This window comes from Saccoglossus kowalevskii, chromosome 1 (genome assembly GCF_978046115.1).
Source record: "Saccoglossus kowalevskii chromosome 1, keSacKowa6.1, whole genome shotgun sequence".
Classification (NCBI taxonomy): domain Eukaryota; kingdom Metazoa; phylum Hemichordata; class Enteropneusta; family Harrimaniidae; genus Saccoglossus; species Saccoglossus kowalevskii.
Window position 1 is genome coordinate 30,895,783 of NC_140641.1, and position 20,418 is coordinate 30,916,200.

General features: G+C 36.3%; 2 protein-coding genes across 2 annotated transcripts; both read left to right on the top strand.

Moving 5' to 3' along the window:
- Nucleotides 1–388: 388 nt before the first annotated feature.
- LOC100372479 (1,25-dihydroxyvitamin D(3) 24-hydroxylase, mitochondrial-like) lies at nt 389–5,881 on the top strand. The gene is made up of 9 exons (XM_002737090.3): nt 389–836; nt 2,094–2,290; nt 2,405–2,608; nt 2,980–3,149; nt 3,835–4,001; nt 4,491–4,569; nt 4,976–5,132; nt 5,343–5,386; nt 5,586–5,881. The coding sequence occupies exons 1-9, from the start codon at nt 400–402 to the stop codon at nt 5,691–5,693; spliced, it is 1,563 nt and encodes a 520-aa protein (XP_002737136.1). The 5' UTR covers nt 389–399; the 3' UTR covers nt 5,694–5,881.
- Nucleotides 5,882–7,928: 2,047 nt separating this feature from the next.
- LOC102804255 (1,25-dihydroxyvitamin D(3) 24-hydroxylase, mitochondrial-like) lies at nt 7,929–16,884 on the top strand. The gene is made up of 9 exons (XM_006819392.3): nt 7,929–8,414; nt 10,617–10,813; nt 10,919–11,122; nt 12,890–13,059; nt 13,575–13,741; nt 14,204–14,282; nt 14,651–14,807; nt 15,068–15,111; nt 15,527–16,884. The coding sequence occupies exons 1-9, from the start codon at nt 7,981–7,983 to the stop codon at nt 15,632–15,634; spliced, it is 1,560 nt and encodes a 519-aa protein (XP_006819455.3). The 5' UTR covers nt 7,929–7,980; the 3' UTR covers nt 15,635–16,884.
- The last annotated feature ends 3,534 nt before the right edge of the window (nt 16,885–20,418 follow it).

Below are 20,418 nucleotides of genomic sequence, written 5' to 3' on the forward strand. Positions count from 1 at the left end.
CAGTTCACGAAATATATTCATTTTAAAACAACTATACCTAACATGGAATTTAAGACATACTAGAACTCCGCCCAGTGGCCTCACAAATCATTAAATTTGTATGTTTCATAAACTGATTTGCTTAATTAATGAGATTGTCTGAGAAATGCTAACAGAAATCAATGGATTTTTACGCAATATTATGTGCGAAGGCATTTTGTATCATGAAGTCTCAGGCTGCAGTAATTGGATTTGTGAATTTCGTCTTTAATCTCAAGTGAATACAAGCAATTTAAGCTAACAGCTAAAATGTCACCCGACTGTGCTATCCGAGAAGCTACCATCAAAATCATATCCGTACACAAAGTCATAACATGACCTTGAACTATATGTAGACAGGTTAACTGGATTGTGTACAACATGGCTGCAAGCAGATTGTTTGTCACTCGGTGTGTGTCACCGGCTTCACGGCTGCAGATCCTTTCTACGTCTAGACCAACTCTTCAGATCTCCACTCAACCCGCCACCGGGCAGGATTTCTCTCTCCTGGAAGCGAAACCTTTTGAGAGCATACCAGGTCCGCCAAGAAACATCCTTACGACAATTAAATCAACATACGACATGTTAGTCAGTGGAACTATCCGAAAACCATGGGTGTTATTCAAAGAGTTGCATGACGAATACGGCGATATTGTTTACAGCGGTTTTGGGTCGTCTTTCGAATCTGTTTTGTTGTTGGACCCGAAAGACGTTGAGAAAGTGCTAAGGAATGAAGGGAAATATCCGCGAAGACTTGAATTCACTCCATGGATAGCATACAGAGAATACAGAGGAAAGGCAAAGGGCGTACTGTTAACGTAGGTTTGTTTGTTATCACATATCATCGTAGTAAATTATAATATGTTATATCAGGTCTGTGTAATTTATTGACTTTTGAGCTCACGGGGTTGTGCACAACATTATTTAGTTGCTGGACCTGGAGATATTTTAAGCGAGATAAAATATGTTAATTCAATATGCGACACACAATTTTATTCAAACAAAACAGGTTCTAATTACGTTTATGAACCACTAAAATGAAAGAATTTCCCGAAACACTCTGAAAATACATTTATTTAATTGTGGTCTATGCAACCTGAACATCCAGGATTGCAGTTGATCTTCAATGCAGGTATAATTATCATGATCATAATCTTGGTTGAATTTACATTTGTCTTCCACATCATACATTCTTCTATCATTTCAGTACGGCCTGAGTTATTCAGAAGCTTTCTTGTATTATGATACTGCAATGTTAAAACATAAGATACAGTATACACACATACAATACACTGGACGAGAGAACAGAGAACACATTAGTTTGCATGTCGTTGCCGTTATTCGATGTTTGTGTGATATTTTAGTCACTTCTTTTGAAAATTGTCTCTTAAATGAGTCCAAACAATATGAAAGGATTTCTTGATCGAAATTTTCCACATTAAAAAACGAGTTTGAAAAGAAATTAAAATACATTTGTAGTTTTGTGCGTATTATTAAAAATGTGTTACCCGCGCTGAAATTGGACTAACCGAGTTACCGCGAAATAAACAAGACCCGGCTTTCGCGGTAACCCGGCTTTCGCCATTTATACATTCATATTATTTTATTGTAAAAAGCAACAACAAAAAATAAACAAGAGGCATATGTAAGTCTACGTTGAAAATAAGTTTTGGGGCGTTTAATTCGGTAGTGTAAACTCGGTCAGGAATGATATAGGCGTACCACGTGTTATTAGTGCATCTCATTACTGCGTTGATGTCATGACATCCGGGATATGTAAATTGCCATATCCTTGCATACGTAATGTAAAAGAAAACATCAAACTACAAAGGACATCAAATCTGAGGCTGAGGCCAATAGCCGCCATTTATCAACAACCGTTTTTAATATTTGTTACCGCATAGTGCGAGATCCCTATGTACTCGTTAGATCTCTAGGTTTCTGATGGCAGTGGAAATTACCAGCCAGCCAGTAATCAACTAGACAGCAAAATATGATATTGCTTCTGCTCAACTTTATCACTTCCTCCTCAAATTGGTTCGATGATCTGCTAATTTTCCATATTGCCTTTTTAGGGAAGATCAAATCTGGAAACGCAACCGTTTGGCAGTCAGTAAACGAATGTTACATCCCAAAGAAGTGGTTGAATATGCGCCGACTATTAATTCCGTGGTAACCGACTTTGTAGACAGAATGGAAAGAAAACGTCTCACAGATGAAAACTGTGTTGTACATGGCATTGAACAAGATTTGTTCAAGTATGCCATGGATGGTAAGGCTGAATTTCTTTATTAAAGTGATTCCGGTCCACATAATACAAATACATGAATACCCTGACGTCCAGTATTTCCTCAATAAATCATATACTTTCTGTTCACAATTTTAGCTGCAGGCAGTGTGTTATTGGATAGTCGACTAAAACTGTTAGACGATAATCTCCACATTGAAGAGGAAGCATTTATTGAATCTGTACATGCTATATTCGAAGAGTTTGCGCCGATGATGATGATTCCAACAAAATTACATAAGATGCTGAATACTAAATCTTGGAAAAGACACACAAAGGCTTGGGATACCATATTTCATTATGGTACGTTTAGTTGTTTTTTACAGTGGATATGACATAAGTCCCGAGATTCTATATAGAATTGCAAATTAATGGATCTAATTAATTAAAATGAATTGCAATTTAATTGTATTGAGTCTGAATTGTTGTCGTCACTATAATGGTTAATTACCTTTGCACATTTAAGCGTATTTAATAAGCTAATTTGCATATTTAATTGATATTAAGTTGATTAAATATACCTCGAACCAATACATACTAGTATGCAACGTTACGGTAGTGTTTCGATTCATAATACACTAAATTGAATGTAATTATTTGGTTATACCCAGCATGCTTTGCGACTAGTCTTTTAGCATGACTTCCTTCTAAGCTAATGTATTTCGTTTTTTTAGCAAAGAAATTGATTGACGACAAAATAAACAGAGTCTATGAAGAGCTAAAAGATGACAATCAGACAGAGAAAAAGGCAGATTTTCTGACATACTTAGTTCAGCAAAACAAAATAAGTGTGGAAGAAATATATGCTAATTGTACTGAACTATTGGCTGCTGCAGTTGATACAGTAAGTTTTTCATGTTTGTCTTAGTCTGTCTGTCTGTAACAAACGAACGGACAAACAAACAAACAAACAAACAAACAAACAAACAAACAGACATTCACACAATTAATAAATGTGTAATATGTTGTTAGTATCATGAAAGGAAACCTTGGTTAAATTTATGATTTTACTAATTCAACATTTTCCTACTTCCAGTGTATATAATTTTATATTTTTAATTATATAAATTAAGTGTAGGTATTTCCATTGCCTATAATCTATACATCCACCACAGAACAAGGCAGTTGTTTTCATTTGTATTTCAATCGATGAATGACACAATACTTAAAATTGAATTTAAAATTTTCTATATTACAATCACGCCTAAAAATATCAGAAGATGTATTGAAATAGTATTCCAGTATACTTTTTTACCTGTGTTTCCAATAAATTATCCCATTTAGCATTAAGTAATAGTGAAAACCTGAGATTTGTTTATGCATTTTCTTTATGAATTCATGAAAAAAAATCTTACCGCCCCTGGAGTTTCTTCCAAATAATGGCAAAGCAACTTATGTAATGGTCTGGCCTTAGAATGCCTAGTGGCAAGTGGGAGACTTGTCACGACTATAGTTAGAAGAGTTGGTGACAGATTGGTCATGTGAAATGTATTTAATATTATGCTGATACTATTAATTAATATTGTCAGACTTCCAATACGACGCTTTGGTGTATTTACATGCTGGCTAGTAACCCGGATGCACAGGAACGTCTTCACCAAGAAGTGAAAAAAGTCATTCCAGACAATGAGATACCAATGCCTAAACACATCGATCACATGCCATATTTGAAAAGTGTCGTGAAAGAAACATTAAGGTATTTATACAATCATCTTGGCCATTTGATTCTATATATAGTTAAGAACTCACAGTTTTGCCTTTATATGAATATTAGTTAACGCATGCATATTAATTTTAGTTCATGCACTGATTAGTAAATCGCAATTCTGTATATATATACAGAACCATTCCGAACTTGGACAAGTCAAGTTTGGAATTTTAGAAGATTGAGAGTTCTTCTTCAACTGTTGACTAAAAAAGTTACATGACGATGTTTGAAGAAAGCATTTGCCCGCATATATGTCCGACAAAACACTGAATTGAACCGTTTGGTTTTATAAAATGACACAGTTTCATTGGCCATAACAAGGCAAAGTATTGTTAGTGCATTTATGTCACTTTTTTGTCGGATTGTCGTGGTATAAGGTCGTTAATCACAACTTTTGATGTTAGATTCACGCCCTCTACGGATATATCTTATGCGAAAGACGTAATATTATAACTTTCTTGACACCTACTATTGCAGAATGTATCCGCCAGCTCTAAATATTAGTAGAAAATTAGATAAAGACATAGAACTAAAAGGCTATCGAATTCCAGCAGGGGTATGTAAACAGTTTTGTACTTGATTGTGAAATGTACACTTTCTGTCTGTGATGCAATTATGGGCATGACTGACGATTACTATGATATGATATGGTAATTGATTGCTCATTGAATATTTATCTTGCATCACCTGAATAATTATATTCGTGTCACATCTAATCTAATATCATTATGATTATATTCTGAAATGCTTGCCTTTAATTTTGACTTGAAAGTTGTAATTACAATTACCTTTGATAGTAGCCCAACAATATTGCGCCATTTCTTCGAAAATCGGAAATGCACTATCATAGCCTACAGTTGTTCTTCATAATAATATATAATCTCATACACATTGTTCAAAACCTACATGATATTACCATTACCAAACATATCCACATGAACTATTTGAAAGTTATTTTTTAGATGGCAATGTCTGGGCAAGTTTTAATGATGGGCAGAGATCCCAGATATTTTAAAGACCCTCTCCAGTTCAAACCTGATCGGTGGCTCAGAGAGAATGAAGAAATACACCATCCATTTGTTGCTTTGCCATTTGGATTTGGTCCAAGGATGTGCGTTGGTAAGTCTGATCTGCAGGTTAATGATAATGTTTCTAATTTCAGTATGTATGACTATGACTGTCTATGATCCAGTAATTACAAAAACATATTTCCAAACGTACATATCATGCCAACTAAAGGCCATTACGCATATATAACATTTTAAAAATAAATTTGTATTAGCCTAAATATAACTAACACGAATACTGATAATGTATGTTTATCACTAGGGAGACGGCTGGCAGAACTGGAAATGAGATTGTTACTGGCAAGGGTAAGCATACATCCGTACATGTTATAGTTCGACATACAATACTTTAACGGTTCCCGAAGAATAATGTTATTAAGGACATATGTAAATTCGTTTCTTTGTGTGCCAATTGTATTTATTTCAAAACGAGATGAATGTATGTATATTGAATGTGGAACCAAATTCAGTTATAAATTTCTATTTTGTTTCATTTTCAAACCAGATTTCAAAGAATTATTGGATTGAGAGCTTAAAAGACGTTGAACCGATGCTGACATCATTATTAGTACCCGACAAGCCAACGCAGCTGAAGTTTACTAAAAAATCTTAAAGTGTGTTCAATTAATGGCCTTCAAGCAACACTTCGGGTTAAGTTATTATCAACAATTATAATTTGGTATTGATTGATATAAACCTGCGTGTATCCGTCTAACTTATTGTTATATTCAGAATATTCTATCACTCGCATGTATCCGGTAGAAAATGATTAAAAATTAATTGTGAAAGTTGTAAGAAAAATGATTTTCTATAAGATAAAGCGGGAGGGTCGTCACCTGCGCACGCGCAGGAATTGAGTCCCAAGTGACGATAACAACACACGCTAAAATCGCAAAGGCTCATGGGTAGACGCTTGTTTGTAGACAATGACACGCTATGGCCATCTGACGCATGCGCAGGTGACGACTCCCCTGCTTTAATAGAAACAAGCATTTATATTGTACACATGTTTGAATCTAATGTCCACACTCTTATTCAATCAAATTCGCCAGTAATTGCAGTATTCCTTATTTTCCAAATATGATTAACTATTATATATCAACTATGAAATATCTTATTGATGGCTGCTCACCCATGTATCTGCTCGTGTGGAGGAGATTTTAAAATGATTGTGAAAAGTATTATCGGAAAGTGAATGTAACTGTACAGTGAAGTTCAAGTAACATATTATTAGGTGTTTTAACGGAGTTATAAATTAACGAACAGATTAACTAAACAATCAGGAAAATCCCAATGAACTATAAAGTTATCAGGAAAGTATTAGTGTCATTGGGTTCATTATCTGAAAATTATCCAAATTAGCGTTTAGGTGTTTCTCCCAGAATATCTGAATACTGTTTTTTTGTTTGTTTCAGCAATACTAGCTAGTTCTCAAACGACTCAACACTCTGGATTCGAACCAATTTTCAGATCATGATAACTCTATTGAATTAGCTAAGCACATGGTTTGTAGTTGAAAGCAACATGTAATTTACTAATTTATAAAGATACGAATCAGGTGCGATTTCGACAGTCACCGGCCAATTGTCCTTCTGTACAAAAAGAGTCACGTAACACATATACACTGCGACAACACACAACTCGCGATTGGGCTGCAAACAACTACCTATTTGCAAAATTCGCAGTATTACTTTGTTAAAGTGCGGCAACTCGGACGCTATCGGTAATCTGATTATCTCAGATGTAGGTATAGACTCTGTTTGTTTTATATACCGTATTCCGGCCGCCTTAACTCCCGAGATACAATATGTATATATAATTATTTTAACGGAATTGATAACCTGGCTGAATTCTGTAATATAACTTTAAATAAACGATCAATAGCGCCATATTGGACAAGACGTCGATTATGAGCGAGGCACCGCAGACTATGTAAGTCGCTGGAGATGCTTCGAATTACTGGCAACATAGTTTTGTTTAACGCGTAAATTTAGTATCTCAAATTTTAATTATCAGTTAACCTAACTTCGAATTACGGGAAATATAAAACAAAACAAAAAACTTATATTGCCCGTAACTCGAAGTTCGGCTAACCACCGTCCCTCTATAGAGGGATAGAGGGACTGTGGGCTAACTGATAATTAAAGGGCGGTAATCGTCGCGCCACGCATGTGCGACATTTGTGTTGGAAAACATTAATTGTCCCACAATCCAATGCGTTCTTCTAATGGAAATCACAAGTATTAATTTTGACCTGGGTGCGACTTGCACTGAATACCGCCGGTGACTCCTTCGATACTTTCCAATCACCTAAAAATTACCTAATTAAAGCTTACGTCTCAGTTTGTACTCGTTGATCTGCGCAACAGTCAAAGTCGCCGTCTTTATTTATATGAGACCCATATATATCGCGCATGCGTGGCGCGACGGCTACCGCCCTTTATAGTTCGAGTTAGTAAATGTGGACGTTTAACAAAAACTAAAATATATATTGCCCGTAACTCGAAGTTCTGTTAAGTGTTAATTGAACATCGAGTTACAATTTGGGCGTGGTTTTGCAAAAGTAGGTGTTGTTTCTAAAATATTGGCGTGGTCATTTTTGTAACCCGATGTTCGTAAATCAATATCCGTAACTCGAACAGTTCAGCATCTCGTGTCGCAGGGGCGTTTATTACTGTCATTGCTCCCGATATAAACAATTATGGCGTTAATTTATTGTTACTCATTTGTTTGGTTGAATCGAACATCTCATGAATAATTAATCACGTGACGTATGCTTAGTTACGTCATTTATGATCATATGATCATACAAACGACAAAAAGTAACAACTCTTGTCTTGTACTGTATGTGAACTCCTTCCATGCTATTGTTCTCAATCATATTAGGTTAACTGGTCTGCATGAACAAAATGGCTGCAAGCAGATTGTTCGTCACTCGATGTGTGCCACCGTCTTCGCCTCAGCTACTGCGAAATCTTGCCACGTCAAACTTTCAGATATCTGTCGACGAGCAGGATGTCTCCCTTGCAGAAGCGAAACCTTTTAAAAGCATACCAGGTCCACCAAAAAACATCCGTATGACGATCAAAGCCTTATACGACATGATAGTGCACAGGTCTTTCCAGAAACCATGGTTGTTATACAAAGAGTTGCATGACAAACACGGCGACATTGTTAACAGTGGTTTTGGGTCTTTTGAAAATATTTTACTGCTGGACCCAAAGGACTTTGAGAAAGTACTTAGGGATGAAGGAAAATATCCACGAAGAATTGACATTTCCCCATGGGTAGCATATCGAGACTACAGAGGAAAAGCAAAGGGCGTACTGTTAACGTAAGTATTTGTTTATATCACATGTTACCCTCATGACCTACAAAACTAGAATTCGAGTTCGCAAATACAAACTGGTTTTGTTCGTGAAATGTTAAATCTTTGTTTTAAAAGGCCCACAACAATGCTCGGTAGCCATATTATCTGGGTATAAGGTGAATAGTGTTTCTATTGTAATTGTCCAGACAATGATTATGGTTATTGAAAGTCAAGCATGTAACGAGGTCAACAACCTTTTCCTTGAGGTCATCAATGACAAGTTTTTTGAAACCCACGCAAGATCATTTATCCCATGTTCAAACTTATATTTCACGTTTTTTAATGTAGTTCAATATCGAGAAACAGACGTAGTGCGCAGTTCGACTCGTACGTGTCATCATTCTCCATGGTCCCAATCCCTAGTTGTGACATTAGCCTAGATTTGCCCACAGTCACTGTGCTTTGCCCATGTAATTGTTTCTTAAAGCGTCACCTGCACATGCGCCAGGTGGCCATAGCGTGTCATTGTTTACAAACAAGCATCTACCCATGAGCTTTTTCGATTTTAGCGTGTGTTGTTATCGTCGCTTGGGACTCAATTCCCGCGCGTGCGTAGGTGACGATCCTCCCGCTTTAAATGACGGTGATCGCTCCGCGCCACGCATGCACGAGGTATGGGTCTTATAAGAACAAAAATGACGACTTTGACAAAGTCTGCTGATATTATAAACAAGGAACCCACTTTTTTCGTGCTAACAAACTTACCAGCACATACATTATACTAGTTCTCAATATATTTTTTCTAATGTTACAATAACTTTTCAAAGCTCCATCCTCTTACCTGCCACAGGTGTGGATTAGGCATCTTCCTGATGACTTGTTTTGTTTAGTGCCCCACCTAAGCATAATATTGTAGATAATGTTTACGTGTGAATTGGTTAAAGCCTATATCACCAAGCCATTGTAATGATTAGCGCACTTCATCAAAAAATATAACAACTTCCCTAGGGAAACTTCCAATAAGCCCTTACAAGGCGAATTGATTTTGATATGAAGAAGTCCCGTCTTTTGTAAAAACCCAGCAAAACTCACAAACATTGTAATTATATTGTAAGGGGCTCAATCACATCGCATAACAATCCATTTTCTTGGTGGATTAGCTTCGTGACGTGGTTGTTCACGACAATACTGTTTATTCAGGTGCAGTCAACGAGTAAATTTTCAAAAATGTTTAGTATTTATGTTTGATCAGCAGTAACTTATTTTATGATTATTATTAAGGCTTAATTTAACTTGGAGGGGAGAGGTCAATCTGTTCGCAACTCCCCCCTCTCAACCAAATTAAATTGCTCTCCCACTGTTTTTGCTCCCACTGCCCTCTCCCCACTCAGTTTTTGTTCCCCGCTGCTTTCTCCCCACTCGGTTTTGCTCCCACTGCCCTCTTCCCACTCAGTTTTTGTTCCTCGCTGCCTTCTCTCCACTCGGATTTGCTCCCACTGCCCTTTCCCCACTCATTTTTTGTTCCCCATGACCCATTTCACCGGCAACACTTTTTTTAAGAGTTGTACCCAAGTTCAAATTTTGCACTTCTGAAAAATACAATGTACAATCAGTGATTTTGCCCTTACCCGCTCAATCTAAAAATGGAACTGGCCTGCCCTCTGAATAAAAATCTTCTCCTACTGGAATTCCCCTCTGAGAAACCCTATTTTTAATTCCCTCCCACTGAAGATGTTATATTTTGCCTGCCCGCTAAATATCCCTTGCGAACACATTTTTTCACGAACAGCTCCGTTAACTGCACCTGTTTATTCCTGAGTGCTTCCATATAGGCCACATAATATTATTAAATATTCCCCCAGTTTTAGGTTTAGCAAATGACTGCACTAATTATGACTACAACATCGGCCCAGGCTTAGAGAGGTTTTCATTTATTCTCCTAGTGGATGACTGAACACTGGCCCCATCTTCTGTTTGTGTTTTTTCCATCTACACACCACATTTCATACTCACTATCTATCTACGTCAAAATTCTGAGCCAGCATTGAAAGAAATTGACAGAAATTATTAGTATTTTTCACAGCACGGTCCAATAAATTTCACAGTACGAGATCTCTAGAAACTTACAGCTGTCCGATGGTAGTGGGAATTACATGCCAGTCATTAACTGGCCGACATATATGACATTTCTTCGATGATCTATGTACATTTCATATACTTTTCTAGGGAAAATCAAGTCTGGAAACGCAATCGATTGGCAGTCAGTAAACGAATGTTACGCCCCAAAGAAGTGGTTGAATATGCGCCGACTATTAATTCCGTGGTAACCTCCTTTGTAGACAGAATAGAGAGAAAACGTCTCACAGATGAAAACTTTGTTGTACATAGCATTGAACAAGATTTGTTCAAGTATGCCATGGATGGTAAGACTGAAACTTTTTATGATGCAATTGTGGTTCACAAACCACAAATATGAATGCCCCGATGTTCAGAGTTTCCACTAATCATATGTTTTCTTCCAATCGTAGCTGGTGGGAGTGTGTTATTGGATAGTCGACTAAATCTGCTTGATGATAATCTTCACATTGAAGAGGAGGAGTTTATTGAATCTGTACATGGTATCTTCAAGGATTTGATGCCATTGATGGTGATTCCGGTGAAATATCATAGGATACTGAATACTAATTATTGGAAAAGACACACCAAGGCTTGGGATACCATATTTGATTATGGTACGTTCAGTTAATTTGATGGAGCCTATATTCTATAGCCATACACCTCATTTACATTCCAAGGAGCATAAGTATGTTCTATTAGAAACGTATATGTAATGTCAAATTAATGAAATTGAATTTCACAACATTGAATTAAATTTTCATTAAATAAATATATTGGTTTAGGAGAATCTTGAGACGATTTTTTAGATTTTCCGGGTACAACTAAAGGCAGGAATTGAATATTAGTAGTCCAAGTGCAAAACCAGCTTGACCGTTATTCTTATCGCATTTATTTGTCCCAGTCACTTGTCCTCTTTGAATTTGATCAATTTAGATGAAACTTGGAAACAATATTAATGACTCGGGAGTATTGTGATTGTATTTTAAAGTGCAACATGGTTGCTAAGCGACAATTGGTTGTCGATAGGCAGCTTCCAAGAATTAAAAGATAGGTAGATGAAATTTTTACTGAATGCTCTTCTAACCTTACTTTCTTACATATAACACAATTGGAACTATTTCAGGATAATTGGATTCGCTTAAAATTTGCCACTGTAGGGTAGTATGTTCTTGATTTCCTCATTTCTGATATCAATGAAAGTAATGAAAAGAACGAACAAATCAAATATTTATATGAACACAAATGGTGATAAAAAAATGTTCGCCGCTTTGACCAATCAAAAAGCAAAATGTGCATTTTAGAAATTCATAGCAAGCCATGTAACTAAGTAAATGTCCTCTAGGTGCCAGGGCCATATAATCTATCCCCCAGGTGTAATGGCGACTAGATTTATGCCCCAGATTTCAGGGCCACTGAGTGTGTGTCCTCGAGATCTCAGGGACACTGGGTTTATGCCCCAGTCAAATCAGGGTCACTGAATACATGACGCACACAATGTCAGGGCCACTGAGTACATGTCCCCTAAGATGACAGGGCCACTTGGTTTATGCCTTTAAGATATCATAGCCACCAAATACACGTCCCCTAATATATCACAACCAGTATATTTATGCATTTATTTGGATACCAGGAGTGTATGTCCCACGATATCATGGTCACTGAGTACATATCCCCCAAGATGCCTCTTAGGTTATCAAAACCACTAGGTTTATGCCCCAAGATGTCAGGGCCACTTAAGTATATTACGAATACCAGCGCAAAAACTGTAACACTACCCATGCTCAAATGGCGATGTTCGTAGCGCCACGCATGCGCGAGATATGGGTCTCATATAAGCATAGATGGTGACTTTGACTGTTGCGCAGTACAAACTGAGACATTACCAAGCTTTAATTTCTTTGGTGATTGGAAGGTATCGAAGGAGTCACCAGTGGTAATTATTGCAATTCAGGTCAAATCTCTTACTTATGATTTCCATTAGCAGCACTTCTGCTATGGATGTAATTTGACATGTAACATGTATGACCCAACCATATTCTTGAATAACTTAACTATTAGTATATACGTATTAAGGCAAACTCAGACTTCAAACCTGGACCCGACAAAGCTGCTCTGTTATTTTTGAATTTACTCAATGCTCAGTGTGCTTTTGTGAAAACTAAAGTTCACCTAATTTGCACATTTGATAATCGATTTTTCATATTTAATTGATTTCCAGTTGATTCAATATACCTCAAACCAATACATATCAACGAAATGTTTTGATTCATAATACACTAAATTCAATGTGATTGTTTGGTCATCTCCGGCATGCTTTGCGATTCTCTTCTCCAGTACATTCAGCATGACTTTTACTCTAAGGTAATGTTTTCTCTTTTTAGCAAAGAAATTGATTGATGACAAAATAAACAGAGTCTACAAGGAACTGAAAAATGACAATCAGACAGAGAAAAAGGCAGATTTTCTGACATACTTAGTTCAGCAAAACAAAATAAGTGTGGAAGAAATATATGCTAATTGTACTGAACTATTGGCTGCTGCAGTTGATACAGTAAGTTTGTTGTATTTGTCTGTCTGTCTGTTGTCTGTATGTATGTCTTTAACCAAATTAATGAATGTTTAATATATTGTATCATGAAAGAAAACTTTGAGGTTTGATAAGTAAGTCATGGAACATCTCCTGTATTGTGCGTTTTAACTTTCGCCTGTGAAATAAAAAACGAAAGTCCTTGAGTTTGTCGTGACAGTCTGCACGTGCCTGTGCATGTGCGTGCATATTTCAAACTTTTATTCTAGATTACTTTGACAAATATACAGAATGTGCCAAACATATAGACATATATAATCTGTGTATTATACTTTTTGATTGAAAATGAATTGGGGGATGCCAGTTCATAAGTGGAAATGTATTGGTACGTGTAGCTAAGCGATTCGATGACGTACATTTGCATCAGTTCAACTTACATCTACAGTGCAGTAGATACATTTTACCTCGTATATTCAGTGTTATTTCCGTAATTTACTTACAATTTTATCATCAACTTTATTATTATTATTACTTGTAAGACTTCCAATACAACGCTATGGTGTATTTACATGCTGGCTAGTAATCCGGATGCTCAGGAACGTCTTCACCAAGAAGTGAAGAAAGTTATTCCCGACAATGAGATACCAATGCCTAAACACATCGATCGCATGCCATATTTGAAAAGTGTAGTGAAAGAAACATTGAGGTAATGTGTATGGTCATACACTGAGTTGAAATACAATATACCGCGATTATGTACACAAGGAATTTGCCCATGTTGTAATAAAAATGAACTACAATGATAATAATACTATTTATTTGCTTATTATTCGCTCTTGTATTTAGCATGCGACAAACTACTGAACTATATACATATAGCTCAATTTTATTTTATAATAATTGTTTTATTTTATGGGGCTTATATATTTTTAAGACATATCATAACGGAACGAGTCGTGTTCAACATTTTATTAACTCTGTAATCCTATTAAAATGTTTTCTTTACAACTTACTCCGCGTTCTAGATGCATCGACCAACAAAATCAACAACCTATTAACTTGTACTTTCAAGCACTATCTTATGACTTTGAAGAGATGTATTTGTTAGAAACATTTATTTACAATGAACGCATATTTATGACAAAAATTGTGTTGACATATATTGTAGATTGTACCCGCCAGCCATAAGTATAAGTAGAAGATTAGATAAGGACATAGTACTGAGAGGATATCGAATTCCAGCAGGGGTATGTAAAACAATATGATGTGCGAGTAACTTGGTGCTGGTTATTGAATGTACACAATTATTTTGTGTCGTTATTGTGGTTTACCGCGTTTATCAAAAGCAGCATTATGTTGTTGTTTTGATTGTTCTGAAATTATATGGTTGGTGGTTGTTTAGTGTTCTTCTGACATTCCTGGCCACTCAAACATTTGAAGTAGGTAATCATATTGTGACGCTTTTCATGCTTGCACAAATTAACTTTATGTTTTAGTAAAGAAGAAATGTTAAAATAATGTCTAATTAAATACTGCCATCGCACGTTCGCATATCAAAACCACCAAATTCATCCACGTAGTTATTGTTTTACAATTGTAATTCTTATTCATTTAGAAAGTCATATCTGGGCAAATTTTAATGATGGGCAAAGATCCCAGATATTTTGAAGACCCTCTCCAGTTCAAACCTGATCGGTGGCTCAGACAGAATGGAGAAACACGCCATCCTTTTGTTTCCTTGCCATTTGGATTTGGCTCAAGAATGTGCCTTGGTAAGTTGGATAAGCAGTTTCACTCAGACTGATCCCGCAAAGTATGACCACGATTGTATACGATTTAAGGTTATTTAATTACATTTTACACTCTTATAATTACACTTCCATCTTTAATCTCATACGTACATTATATATAATACGGATTGTATACCCTGTATCACTGTCTGTGTAATATATACTGACAATGTAAATTAGGATAAAGTCACGATTTTTTGGATTTTAAATATTTGACATCTTTGGTATGTTCATATTGCTAGGAAAAAGACTGGCAGAACTGGAAATGCATCTGTTACTATCAAGGGTAAGCACATGTTTAACCAATATCGCATGTCACTTCTCTGACATACAAGACTATGGTAGCACAACCTGATGAGAAAATGCTATTCAGGAACGTAATTCATAGTTTTCATTTGCATAACATATTACCAATCATGCAGTTTCGTTATATGTCAGGTGGCGGCCTATTATCTATGTAATATATATATATATATATATATATATATATATATATATATATATATATATATATATATATATATATATATATATATATATATATATCAAACGCAATCTATAGTGTGCAATTCTGAATCAATAAACTCTTTTTTTTCAATAGGAGAATGAATGTTATTGAGTTATCGCTTTTAAATTGATATTCACAGCTACTGATGATTGAACTAGTTATATTATCAAATATATTATAATATATATTATAGATCTCACAGAATTATTGGATTGAAAGTTTATGTGACGTTGAGGCAATTTTGACGTCATTATTAGTACCAGAAACGCCAACCCAGCTGAAGTTTACAAGAAAATCCTGAAGTTTGCTACTTTATTGCAGACACTTTGTGATTTTGTTATGTACAGTATCTGCACTTAAATTAATAGTTGAAATTATTTATTTCATAGATTTCAAAAAAAAAAAAAATAAGTAAACCGTGCCATTTTTTTAGCTCCGCTGATTGTCCGCCGTCGTCCGTGGCAACGTTTTATTTTTTCGACTTCCTCTTGAAAACTACAATTGTTATTGCTTTGATACTTGGTGTATATAATATACTGATATCTTCAATTCTCTAATTTTGATGAATATTTTTGTCATATTTTTAACTTCTTGTTAAAAGCCGCAAGTCCGATTGTTTTGATAGTATATATATATAGGTACCTCAGGTGGACCTCTTTAAGATTTTTTTCATTTTTTAATGATATCTTCAGTTCTGTTATTCTTCACAAAACAGTTATAATTTTTATCAAGCCATTGGATCATGTGGGCAATGCAATACGCTGCACTTAGATTGAGTACTGAGCTGAGATGTGTCAACCAATGTTGACAATACCCGTGTCAACAACTGTGATGATGTTGGTTACTATATATGATATTAAAAACTCAAACAATCTCTTTCAAATGTGTAAAATAGTCCTGCTTTTTCAAAATAGTCCACGACTTTAAGCTAATTGAAATGTATCAGACTAACATTGTTTTATTTTTCACATAATTACGATAGAAATTATATTAAGTTGTATGACCTTATTTTATATTCGCCATACTTAACCTAAGATAATTGAACAGATTGGAATATTCTCTCTTTTATACAGAAAATGACGTATCACAACCTTTATTAGTATATATCAGTTCTACATATCCTACATTTTTCTAATTTAGATATGCAATTCAAATTCATTCAGTTTTATATATTTTTTTATCTATATGTCAATAATTCGTGTGTTAATTCACGTTTACTACCCGTAACCATTATTGTAATTATATCACTTTTACTTCGTGTCTATTGGCAAAAGAATGATATTTACTTTTGACATCAAACTATTTTAGTTTAGAGTCGTCGTTTACTAATCGTTAGAGACCTGTTGATGATGTGGGTTGAACTCTTTGGCCAACTTGTTCAATAAGAAAACCATCTCTTCGTCTTTGTCAACTAAGCCGTTGCCAGTTGACTAAAGCTGCAGGGCTTAGCCAAGGTCTAATTTACAATAGCCGTGTACAAATTATTTTAAAGGTATAGGGCTGGGATAATGTCGGTTTAAAAGTTAAATAAAGACATTACTTATATAACAATGTTGTGTCATCATTAGACGCCAGCAACCACTGCTGTGCAACTTCTCCAGCACTTATAACGGCTTACTTTCTGCACCAGCACACAATTCGGTGCATATGTGAGCTAGGAAATATATTCATATTTTTTTTAAATGGAAAGGTAAATAATTTTTACAATCTACCACAAATTACAAGACAACTAAAACCTTTCGAAGCTTGATTAGGCTTGACTGGGCTCCGGTTGTTTGACTATAAGCTAGATATCTGTTACACACAAAAGTAGGGTCTAACGCATTACCACCCAAAACAGATCTATGGTATTTTTTCCCATTTAGTCGATATATAAAAGCCGTATATTGTTGCATTTTTAATAAATTATAATAGACAAATTCAACGAAAAATTGACGAAAAGTCTAACTATGTACTGATTTGCCTTTTTAGATTGTACAAGCATAACATACACCGGGAAAACATTAGAGACAACACATTTTAAAACGATATATATAGTAATACAAAGAAAGTATTGTATTTTATATAATTATTGTGTTGCATTATTTGTGCATTTAGTTGGATGGAGAAAGACAATGTTTTCTAAAAAAAAATATTTCTTGTCATGTCTTGTTGTAGTGGTCACTTCTCCGTATTTTACCACTGGACGGTCATGAATATATTTCCCGCATGATACAGATATTTATGTGTTCATTAGGTTGTAAGTAAGATATTTCAAAGAAGGTTTACTGGCCTACTAGATTGAAGGAGACTGAAAGAAGTAAGGATTGGATAATCATCTTGTTTGATCTTAAAAATAAGATCTACTAAGTGGTTAAGTCGATGACACGCATGGAGTAACAGATTCCTTGTGTCACCAAGTAACCTGTAGAATACTGTGTGGGTAATATTTTTATATTGATTTTTGTTGCATTTGCAGCAAATAGTAACCAAACAATGAGAAATCTATAGGATTGGATATACCTCTCAGCTGGCTTCACATGCATAGTAAGTTCAAGATTACCTAACCGGTGCTTACACCAAGATTTAGTTACAGCACCTGACGGTCTGTGGTTACAGCTTCATGTTCCAAGTAATCGCATTGACATTACAATAGAAAATCATGAAAGACTGGCACTCCCATGCAATTAATAGCGAGTGAAATTCCTGGGATTGAAACATATATTTTGAAGTCACTGATGTAGGCAATGAATAACTTCAACTGGGTGAAATGATGTTTTGGGGTGTAGTTTACATTGTGTATGGAGTGGTAGGGTCGGGTGTAATTTGTTCATTTCCAACTCTTATGAAGTCACGTAGAATTTCACTTAATTTATTTTTGCTGACATGTTTTCAAGCATAACGTGTGAATCCAATTTTCACTGTGCTGTGTTTCAATAGAGTATGAGGGCAATGGCATTTTCACTGGAATTTATTTCAGGGGAAAAATGTTTTCAGTGATAATGAAGTATTATGATAGAACCCCATACCCTCCCCGTGGCTTTCATTGCGTATGGAAGTTGTTTTCACCAGTGATGCGCTGTATCCTGCTGCCGTACTTTCACGAGCGAAGCCACGGGGAGGGTGTGGGGTTCTGTTATTATTATTAATATGATACAAGACAGTGCTGCGACCTAGCAACGCGTGTCAGTGTAGAACGCGTGTCACTGTACGTGTGAAAATATAATAATCAGACGTCTAATTTGAGTCATTGTCCGAATAAATAACTCTTGGGTGTTTAAGCGCGGTGGTCGTCGCGCAGCGCGTGTTCGAATTTTATGTAAATAAACAATGTATTTTACATGCGTTGTATACGTCGCTGTGAGTCCCATATCGAACAGAACGCGGCACGACGACTGCCGCCCTTTAGTTGGGACCACGACAGAACCAGAACTTAAACTGGGCGACTACGATACACGGTTTATGTTGAAGTTAGAAGTTCCTCCACAGATCTGTGCATTGGCAAACATGCCGTGCAACTGCGGTACTCCACTGACGGAATGACCTTCGTTGACATCGGTCGTCGCTGACTCGTGAGCTGCACACTACAACCTCGTTTGTGATGTTGCTTGCTGGTCGTCGATAGACTGAGTCTTGTTTTACCGGTTAAATGTTGCTCATTTGGCGGTGGTAATCTTTATTTGGAACTGAGTAACACTACAACGTCGCCAGCAGAAACCTCCTGGTATCTCGATGTTGATGGTTGCGGCTCCATAGTGATCGCTGATTTTACTGCGGGTCCAGGCTGCGGGTTAATCTTCCGAGAGCCCTTCAAGATTTATAAAACTCAGTTTCCAGGTGGTAAACATACATTAAGTTCTCCCAATCCTAGTATTCTATGTGATGTACATCTAACATGCCAAAATGATGGTGAACGATTTGAACCTGACAAAAATAGCAGACGGAAATGTGTTTACAAAATAAAAATAGTGATCACTTGAAATAGATACCAGGAAGGGGAGGGGGTAAAAGAAAAGTTATATCACAGGGAGCCCAGGAACTATCATCCAGGCTTATGATTGGTTGTTGACAAATGCTGAACAGGCCACGCCTCCAACTGTGCCGTGCGTTCGGGCAAACCGTTAGGAATTCCTAAATGGAGTAAATGTGTGTAGTTTTCTTGATTTATTCTGCAGATATCGGTAAAATGTAGGCAAGGCTTTGGCGTAATTTGAAAGAGCAACTAATATTCTTCAACCTGGTATTTTTTTAGATTTTATTTTTCATTCTTTTCGTCTGTTTTTTCGAGTTTAAAAAATGTTAGCTGGCTGGAGCCTTCATCCCTTGTCTATTTCGTACACTAGATACCAGCCGATACCACCCCCCCCCCACCCCCCGCTCATAGGGAGTGCGTACAGTTGATCATAGTTCCTGGGCTCCCTGTGATAGTACGAAGTCCAGGAGGTTTCTGCTGGCGACGTTGCGGCGTTACCCAAATGAGCAACATTTTAACTGGTAATCAAGATTCATTTAATCCATGGCTAACAAGCAACATCACAAGCGAAGTTGTAGCATGCAGCACCAGTAAGTCATTCCGTCAGTAAAGTATCACAGTAGCACGGCATGTTTGCTTTCAGCATTGTATTCAAACGAATCACGTGGTGTGCCGTTCTCGTTCAAACCCGGGATTCGATCAATAGGAGAGTTTCAGTAAAAAAAACACATTGCAAATCATGCAAGTTCAACATTTTCAAACCAATATACTAAATAAACAGAAATTCTCAGAGATGCAAAAGAAGGCTAGATATTACTTTTCACTATACACATCTCTGTTGATACTATCCCTCACATATTCTACTCCCAATTACTCCTGCGTAAAATGGACTAGCCTCTTTTCATGTTGACATTCAGAGTAAAATCATATGACAGCCTGTTAAATTGGCAGTTGCACACTCTTTCACCGGTCTGGAAAATGTGTTTAATTAGCTCTCATTTAAAGCAACAATGCAGATTTCCCAGTGGGAGTGAAACTATTCGACTCTGCCATTAAAAAATGGGGGTGTTTTCAGCAAAAAACGAATAACCCTGGAATGCACACAACATACTGAATTTCGGAACAAATCGTGC